Source organism: Stigmatopora argus, chromosome 14 (assembly GCF_051989625.1).
Source record: "Stigmatopora argus isolate UIUO_Sarg chromosome 14, RoL_Sarg_1.0, whole genome shotgun sequence".
NCBI lineage: Eukaryota > Metazoa > Chordata > Actinopteri > Syngnathiformes > Syngnathidae > Stigmatopora > Stigmatopora argus.
Genome location: NC_135400.1, coordinates 13,466,053 through 13,475,139, shown reverse-complemented (window position 1 = coordinate 13,475,139; position 9,087 = coordinate 13,466,053). Strand labels below are relative to the sequence as shown.

The 9,087-nt window shown below is 44.5% G+C and overlaps 3 protein-coding genes across 3 annotated transcripts; 1 reads left to right on the top strand and 2 right to left on the bottom strand.

Moving 5' to 3' along the window:
• Positions 1 to 91: 91 nt before the first annotated feature.
• On the bottom strand, positions 92 to 2,387 carry LOC144088665 (uncharacterized). The gene is made up of 5 exons (XM_077619192.1): positions 2,239 to 2,387; positions 1,166 to 1,339; positions 720 to 849; positions 581 to 646; positions 92 to 167 (listed from the first exon to the last, which is right to left on the bottom strand). Exons 2-5 carry the CDS (start codon positions 1,315 to 1,317, stop codon positions 132 to 134), a joined length of 384 nt encoding a protein of 127 aa, XP_077475318.1. The 5' UTR covers positions 1,318 to 1,339; positions 2,239 to 2,387; the 3' UTR covers positions 92 to 131.
• Positions 2,388 to 2,695: 308 nt separating this feature from the next.
• cd2bp2 (CD2 (cytoplasmic tail) binding protein 2) lies at positions 2,696 to 5,263 on the bottom strand. The gene is made up of 6 exons (XM_077618849.1): positions 4,575 to 5,263; positions 4,253 to 4,385; positions 4,020 to 4,177; positions 3,352 to 3,937; positions 3,189 to 3,274; positions 2,696 to 2,883 (listed from the first exon to the last, which is right to left on the bottom strand). The coding sequence occupies exons 1-6, from the start codon at positions 4,650 to 4,652 to the stop codon at positions 2,773 to 2,775; spliced, it is 1,152 nt and encodes a 383-aa protein (XP_077474975.1). The 5' UTR covers positions 4,653 to 5,263; the 3' UTR covers positions 2,696 to 2,772.
• Positions 5,264 to 5,718: 455 nt separating this feature from the next.
• On the top strand, positions 5,719 to 6,835 carry pheta2 (PH domain containing endocytic trafficking adaptor 2). Its single transcript, XM_077618851.1, has 3 exons — positions 5,719 to 5,799; positions 5,864 to 6,167; positions 6,257 to 6,835. The coding sequence occupies exons 1-3, from the start codon at positions 5,719 to 5,721 to the stop codon at positions 6,586 to 6,588; spliced, it is 717 nt and encodes a 238-aa protein (XP_077474977.1). The 3' UTR covers positions 6,589 to 6,835.
• Positions 6,836 to 9,087: the final 2,252 nt, after the last annotated feature.

The following is a 9,087-nucleotide window of genomic DNA, read 5'->3' as shown; positions in this document are numbered from 1 at the left end:
GGTCGGCGTCGGGTCCGACGAATCCAGAGGACGCTCGTCTTGCTCCTCTGCAAAGTCCTTCTCTCTGGAAAAAAATAGGAGACATGAAGCACAGCAGAGAAGCTGGCGAGCTAACTAACCTCTGACGGCACTTACGCATTTTGGGTGGGGGCGAGATCACAGCCATCCTGCAAAATGGATACGCAGTCACCTGATTAAAAAAATATTTTGTTGCCTAGAACACGCGGTTCATTTGGTCTCAATGGAAAATCCGTTAAAAAAATTACTGGCCATCTACCCATGGCAAACTCACTTAAATTCACGATAGAAGAATGAAAAGACCTCTATTATCATCAATGGCAATAATTTGAAAACAAAACGTTTCCATTGTTTTCATAAGGCTAAATTAAAATTGTCATTAGTGGGTCAAACACAAAAAAGCGTTCAATGATTGGTCCTGATGGGATGCAGCAGACCGTAAAGGAGGATTACACCCCCACATCCAACTACACTGTACGGGTCAGCCACATTGACAGGCTTAGCCGTCAAATGACAACAAAAATGTAAAAGCAGTTTAAAAAGAAGAAAAGCTAAAGCTGACCTCCTTGTGCTTGTCAGCTTCATTTGGGCATTCAACTCTCGGCTGCTTGGCCTGTGAGAATCGCACCTAAAAAAAAGAAAGCATGTTAATTACTATATTCATCACACGTCATACAGAAAAAAAGCATTTGGTGCAGCACCATGTTGTGACTCTGTGTCCTGAAGGAAGACGGCTTGTTCGTGGACGGCGTCGCCACCTTTTGCTCCACCTGAGGTACAACTGTTCGGACCCGACCTCTCTTCCGGGGGACTGAAGTTCCATCTTTCGCTCTGCAGGGGAAGATTCAGAGTTAGAGAGCCGAAAGTGTTCTCATTTGGTCGCATTGACAAGTGTAGCAAAGGAGTATATTTCATGCATTGTTGTAGAAAGTTGTTCATTGCGCCCTTATCTGTAGACATCTGATAAGAATGTATTTTTTACACTTTACCGCAGCGAGGCTAGAATGAATTTGCTCACGTGGATAAGAACAATATAAACGCTGGCTCGGTCGTGACTCGACAGGGAGAAGATTTTTTTTTTAACATTCTCCTCACAAATAAAAGCAACAAGACAAAAAGGAAGGGATGTCGTGAGGAGCGACTATACCTGGGAGTGATGGAGGGGAGGGGGAGGAGAGAAGGTAGTGGAGGTGGAGGCTCACTGTGGGGGGGTGCACTACAAAAAGGGTGAGGGGGCATTGCATCGCCATCCATCGGGATAACAAGGTGGGGGAGCAAGTCGGGGGGGAAGGTCAACATGGCCTGGATCACTCTTGCTCCACTGCAAACAACAAAAGACTTCATGTCAAATCATCTTCATTAGGTTAAAGTCTGGATATTTTTTATCATTCCAGAATGTCAATTATATTTGTGTTTTAGCCAACTTCTGACATTTCACCACTTATTATTGTACGATTTCAAATGGCTCTCGGACTTGAACTGTTTACCTTTGAATTTAAAATACAAAAAAGGGAATGCTGGTGTGTTCTAGAGAATCTCTAACATATGTCTGCAGTGTGTTTGTGACGTCATTGTATGGTTGGGGATGGTTATAGATCGCCCAAATATGGTGATAACATTTTCTCCATATGTTTTGATTGAGACTGACGATTATTATGAATAATGGTGACTAAACTAGCAAATATTCAGGATTATTTTTCCATGTTATTCAAGTGCTGCTGTGTGTCTGTTGACCCATTTGCTTTTCCAGTTGTGAATCGTGAATCACGAATGTTCAGACATAAATGCAACAATAGACCAGTCTTCGCATACCTTTGCCAAATTGTATATGTTGTGGTATTGGTTATCTCTAATTTAAACACCCAATATTGTTTACATAACGAATCTGCGGCGCGTCGCTAATAGAAGAGACCCGTCTATTTGCTGGAATGGACCCCGTGTCAAATCGAAACTTTGAAGGTCGAAGCGAGCCTTTGAGGTCTTGCTTAGTTCAGCGTGGAAAGGGAAATAAAATCCGGTATACACTTGAAACAGACCCGTATTTGGGTTTAGTCAGAAATGCATTTTTTCGATTACATTACGATCTCGACCAGAGAATAGCTGCATCCGGGAGCGGTCGGTATGTATGTATGTTTACTCCGTGACGAGGAACCACAACACCTTTTACGATTTGCACAGATTGCCCAATAGACTTGCATTTAAAATGAAACAAAATCTTACCAAAAATGTCGAGCGCGACCACGGCGGACAAGGCTTAAAACCTCATCGTAAACAAGACGCACCGGAGGGTGACCAGCGACTACAGCGAATCAAATCTTTTTCTTTTTTTTAATAAACAACACACACGTTTCGGCCAATCCGAGTCGAGCTTGTAGGTCGGCCGGAAAGCGCCACTTGCGTCGAGCCAATAGGAGTTCTTGATACATGCTTCGGTGCAGGGTGACCAATTAACATTTGGATGTGACTCGTATTGAATACGTGTATTTTCGTAAATAAATAGTGTAATTTGTAGCAGTGATAAATATAGTAATGTTTGTACATATACTCATACATATATAAATGCATTAGTGATATTGTGAGAAAAAAAATGACCACGTATATAAACAAAAAAATGTTTTATTCTGCAAAATGGATGGCCAAGCTAATGCATGAATTATGTTCAAGAAATACACAACAATACAGTATATATGGGATTTATTTAAAAACAGTGGGAAAACAAGAAAAGACCCACTATTGTCGGGTGCCTGTTTGCGATCACGTGTAGAGCTCGAAGTCTAGTCGCTTGGAGTTGTAGAATTGCGATCCTTCCTGGTCCAAGCGTCTGCAGTAAACACCACTGCTGAAGTAGCCTTCGTCCACCCAGTCCTGACCACAAAACCAGTGCCATAGCATATGAGAAAGGTGAGCAAATAACCATGTTTCATTGTCGTCATAGGGTTAATATAAATATAAAAAAGGTGACAATTTAAACGCTTCTATTTTGTTTTGCTGTGTCATTTTCATTTGCAATTACCAGCAGCATTTTATCAGTAGTATACTAGTAGTAGTGCAGCATTAATCCAATTATAATGTATTCTTATGGGGAAATCTGTCTCAACATACAAACCAGGTCCTGGAGTGAAATAAATTTGTATGTAGAGGTACTATTGGCATTGTTATGCTGCGTCTACCTGCATCTGCTGACTGGTGAACGGTCCGTAGACCTCCGACTTGTCCTCGTTCTCCCATCTGTACTCCCACATGACTTCCTCAGTCACTGCCGAGACGAGAGGAGATTAAATAAGAGGGTCACGCACACACGACCTCGCCGACCCAAGCGAGCGAGCATCAAACCTCTTTTGTCCTCATCGTCCTTCTCTTGGTCTCCGGTGGCGTGCTTCTCGTCAAACTCCTCTCCGAACATGTCCAGCTCGTCTTTGTCCCCCTCTTCTCCCTGCTTCTTCTTAGCGGGTGGCTTGCCGCTGGCGCTCTTGAGCGTGTAGGCCAGCTTCTCTTTGCTTTGCTGGTAGATGCCGTACATGCCCGACGCCACCAGCCGGTCGGCGATGGACGTGAGGCGGTCCAGCTTCTCCGTGTCGCGCTGGTTCTCCACTGCCTGCTGGCCGCCGTCTCGCAGTTTCCCTCTCTTGCGACCGCCGAGGCCCCCCAGCCGCCGCAGCGCCGCCGTGACCGTCTCCCCCGGCAACAAGAGTTCCAGCAGGGCTTCTGTCAGCTGCTGCTGCGTGAGCGAGGCCAAGGGGTCCTCGGCGGGTTCGGCCTCCTCTTCTTCCCCGTCCTCGTCTTCGCCGCCTTCCTTGTTTTCCCGTTGCTCCTCTCGCTTCTTCTCCTCCTCTGCCTCGTCTTCATCGCCTACCCTGCGCTTGCGTTTGGCGCCGAGTCCTTTCTTCTTTTGTTTGAATGGTTGCTCTTTGATTCTCACCTGAAAAATAAGGCGAATTATAATATTATAGTATCATGGCAGCACGATGAGAGTGGAAAAAAAGGCTCCTTGAAACAGTTACCCAGTCGATGTTGTCGAGCCAGTTATCTCGGATCAACTCTTCCTTTTTGATAAAATAGTTGCCTTCCGAGTCAAAGTGTCCCTCCTGCATCTCCTCCTCCAGGTTGAAGGGCGTGATGGAAACACCCTCATCGTAGTCGATGGTGGCGTTCTCTTGGCCTGGGAAGCGACACTTAGACTGATGGAGCAAACAATTGGCGATCCCGCAGTTAGCAGGCAACACGAAAGACTAACCGTCCACGTCGTCGCTGGCCAAAATGTCGTATTTGCTATTCTGGGTTTCCTCCCCTTCGTCCTCCTCGTCACTGTCGAGAGAATGCTTTCCCTTGAACCTTGACCCTGGGCCACTCGCCACCTCATTGGTCGGCTAAAAGTACACACATAAATTCATATTTATTTTTTCATTCAAATATTAATGATGAAAAACATTCCTTAAATAAAACAAATACACCCCTACAGCCAACTGAATATTGCAAAATGATCATTTTGAAATAGAATCAAATGCAATTATTATAATTCTAATCTGTTTACAAACACAAAAAGAAAACAAGTGGACCTTTTTCTCTGGAATCTCGTCGTCCAGATCCATGTTTCCACCGTCACCATCCGCAAACGTGACTTTCCTTTTAGACATTTTGATGCTTGGGAAAACAACCCTTTTATTCCCCAAAACAGAAGAGTAGTGGTGTAAGGGGGAAAAGTGCGTGGATGATGGCACAACAATCACGTTAGCGCGGTTGCTAACATGTTAGCTCGCAGCAGCAAGTAGCACATGCACAAACATAAAGTATTGTGAGCTTATTGGCGTTAAGCTCAAGCCTTGTTCGACTAATGAGTAAAATACAGACGTCTTTTAGTCGCTTTGGAGTTTTAAATAGTTGTGTAAAACCACAAAAGCTACGAAATGTAACCTGATAACAATTTAAACGACGTTCGTCTTTGGCCTGTTCTTCTTCCTCTATGCAGACGTTAAGCTTTCCCAAATGCACAGCGACACCAGGTGTACGGAGGGCGAATTTTTGCGCAAAATTTATTTTGTTTAGTGTTACAAAGGGTGGAAGAAATAAAAATATTTTTCGTCTATGTGACAAATAAAAACATTATGAGTCATCTTGTGCTTTACTGAAATGTTCCTGTTAGATAAAACGGATCAGCAAACAAAAAAAGAAGCAATAAACCAAAAAACAAGAAAGGCAAGCAAGGTAACGTCTACATGGTTGTTGTTCATTGTTATTAAACACTGAGGGATCAAACCCTCGACCCCAGAACTGCGAGGCAGACGCACTAACCACTTAACCACCGGACTGTTTTGCACCGCTTCCAGGTGATGCTTTATTGCTGGGCGATGACTCCGCGAGAGCATCTGTGACACCGCGGCGAACACAATGTGTCTGGTTTCTGTTACAAAGAAGTGGGTCGAGTTATTTATATTTCAGCACTCGCCCTCGAGGTCCTGCACTCTCAGGAAGTAACCTGAAACTTTGAGATTCAAACATTTTTAGATTGCCCATGTCTCAGCCTACGCGGGAAGAAGAAGAGGAGAGACAAGAAAATATATTGAAATGTTAAAAAACAAAGAGCTATGAGAAGAAAGTTGGATGGTGAGCGATTCAGCATTGGCAGAGGTGAGTGAGTCACTTATGTCATTGTCATTGTATCCTATCAAAACCAAAGGATGTTCTCTTCCATTCAGGTTTATTATGAAGCTGCACAAGAAGATTTTGACTCGTTACCAATCCTGCACATCACCGGTTGACAAAGAAGGCTATCTCTACAAAAAGGTTCCCAACCTAACACATGATATTAAGATAAACGCGCAGCCAAACACTCCCGTAATTCTTGCAGAAACAGATAAACGACTCTTACCATCGGCGCTGGTTCGTCTTGAAAGCCAACCTGCTCTTCTACCAGGAGCGGCCCGGGGACCGTCACTTATTGGGTGTCATCGTTTTGGAAGGGTGCGCGGTGCGAAGAGTCGACGCGGACGGACGCTTCTGCTTCTGTTTGGTCTTCAAGTGCCCTCAGGCGAAAAGCTACCGCTTTGCGGCGGGGGACGAGGACACGCTGGAAAGCTGGGTGCGGACTTTGTTGTCGGCCAGCCACTGCTATCTCTCGCTGCTCCTACGAGACCTGCAAATGCAGTACCAAGGTAGCAAAATCCCATAACTGCAATTTGCTGGTTACAATTAAAAATAAATACAAATTCTAATGAGCCCATTTGTCGTTTTTTTTTTGCAGTGGTAAAGCAGGATCAGGGTTCTGGTCAGTCGCCCCCCAGCACGTTAAACTTTGGACCATCACCGTTTTCGTATGTATTCGTATCAGGCGTAGGCGTCCAAAAATCACGGAAGCCGTGGCAGAGGTGGAACACTCAGGTGACCCCCTTGAATGGGCCGACACCCCCATTGTACGCCGAGTGGCCCCTGGTGGGTTCCGATCCGCGGGATGGATTCTGTAAGCTGCACGAGTATTTCGGCCAAGAGGTCAAGAAGGCCCGCGAAGAGTGGCTGGCGAGACGACAACCTCCGGAAATGATCGTGCGAGATCTCGTCGATCTGGGTGAAAATTAAATGACTCTTTAAGAGGAACTGAGAAATAAGAACTTGCCGTGGTATCTAGTATATAAAAAATTAAGTTTAGGTCACATAATAACGATAAGACTGAGAAAACAAAACACCAAACTGGAGAGCAAAGAGCCACTGCACCCGTGCGTGGCGCCATCTTGGATCTCAGAGGCCATGCTAAAATCCCCAATTTTGTTATACGCAGCTATGTATGATGACAATAGAGGCTTTTGATTTGACATAATAGTGTTAATGGTAGGTCATAGGCAGGTGGAATTTGAAAAAAAAACATAAACATGTATCTAGGATGATAAATTTAATTATCTAATAACATTGCATTCTAATTCTCCTCATTTTATTTCTTATATTCAATTTCCTGTAATTATTGTTTGTTGTATCAAAGGATTAGCCACAGCAAAAAAAAACAGGGGTCGTCTATTTTTTAACCAACAGAGGGCGCCAGAGACTATCTACTCAACTCAAGTGAAATACGTATTTAGGAAGTACACATTGCAAGAGATCAAAACAAATAAATAACAAGTTCAGGATCCATATCAAGTTAGATATAGTGTATTGGCGGCCCAAACTCAACTTACAGTGGCAACAATATGACTTTATATCTATATTCTATTGCTTTATGGCTATATTTTAAGGCTTTGATTATATATACTATACACAGCTAGACAGGCAGGCAGGAATGCCAATCAAATTTTGGCAGACGCATGCCAAAAGCTGGCGTCAGCTTGCATATGGCAACATGCACACGTGTGTCATCACAAGTATGATGTGCCGGGTGAGCAAGGTCAGTAAAAGGAGACCGTTTATTGTTATATTCCCAGCCATCATAATCTAAGATGGCTGCTGCCTGTTTCAAACCAAAATAGCAGACTTACTCTGATGAACATGGACACTACTATACTACTACTACTATGTCTTCAATGCTTTTTTTTGGGACATCTTCTGTTCCTCTGCTATGTGGGCCCAGCCAAACATGAGCCAGTGGCCAGCAACGGGCCCCCCAGCCACACTTTGCATAGCCTATGCTTCAGCAGCGTAAAGAACTAAAGTTCTATAATGAGCAAATCTTAGTGTATCGTCGCAAATCAATCGCCCGACAAGGTGGGGACAGTTTCCTATGGCCAGGGTCAAAGGTCAACCGAGACAGGGTCAGGGGAGGCTAAGGACAAGGACGCGACGCCGTACGATAAATAAACGCTCTTCGACGGTAAGTGCTTACGAACGAGCACAGCAGGTGAGAAAAGATCAGCGGAAACATAAACAGTCAATAATAGCTCCCGGCCACGTTTGGTTTATTAATGAAATGAGAGCGGATTAAGGATGGGTAAATTTGGACGCAAAAACACAAACACGGGCGGGCAAACGTTTTGTGAGGGTTGGAGCTCCCCACCCCCCTCGGGGTCTTTATTTTGCTATTTTGGTCACCCCCAGCTGTCCCCCTTTCCCCGCGAACGTCTGCTGCCGTCACCAGCGACATGCCGAGTAATCCCCTTATGTTTCGGCTAGGGGAGGGGCCTGAGACTGAGGGGGGGGTTCAAAAGTGGCGGTGGTCCAGATTGGCAAACAGGTGCAAAAAAATGGCCGGCAGCAAAGTCAAATCTTTAACGGTGTGTTCATGTATCTGACACATTGTCGTTCATTTTCACACGCCGATAAAGGGTCATAAATTTTATAATGATAGATACGTTAGACAGACAGACAATATTTCGACAAATTAGCAATATTAGCCCTTAGCGGCAGACCGGACAGGCATTCACTTCTTTCAAATTAAACAGGAATGAGATACGTTTTGTATGTAAAATAACCAAATCAGTTTGGCTTAAGAGCTACCGCTAGCTTAATGCTAACAAACAAAATAGAAAACGCTATAGATTAGTACCTTTCTTACAACCCACTGTCTGAACACAAATGGTGGTGCACCCCTTATAGACAGGCGATAATCACGCGCATATTCTTTATCCTCAGCAAAAAAATGGTGATTATTATCGAGTCACCAAAACAAGTGATAACTCTTTTCCGCTTTATGTTATATTGCCTCCTCGTGGCTCAAAATGAATTGAACTCCTTCATTCTCTGTACCGCTTATCCTCACAAGAGTCGCGGGGGGTGCTGGAGCCTATCCCAGCTGACCCTGAATCAGTTTCCAGCCAATCGCAGGGCACGAAAAGACGGACAACCATTAAGAAAATACTGTAAACTACTTTTCGTTCGATTTAATCCTGTTATTTTTCATCATTGAAACCAATAACGGACCATTTCCTTTTCAGTGTAACTTCATTAAAGAAGTACATACTACCGTCCAATAATTTGCCGATCGTCATTGAATGCGACACGATCCCGTCAAGAGACCCGGGAGCCGTGCACATACACGGTCAAGGCAGCTCGGATGGCACATTCGCCACGATCTCCTCGCCAGTGGCCAAAAATAAAGGCCTCCACCGTCGGCGTGCAACACAAGGAGCGAGAATGGGAGTGCTCGGACCTCCG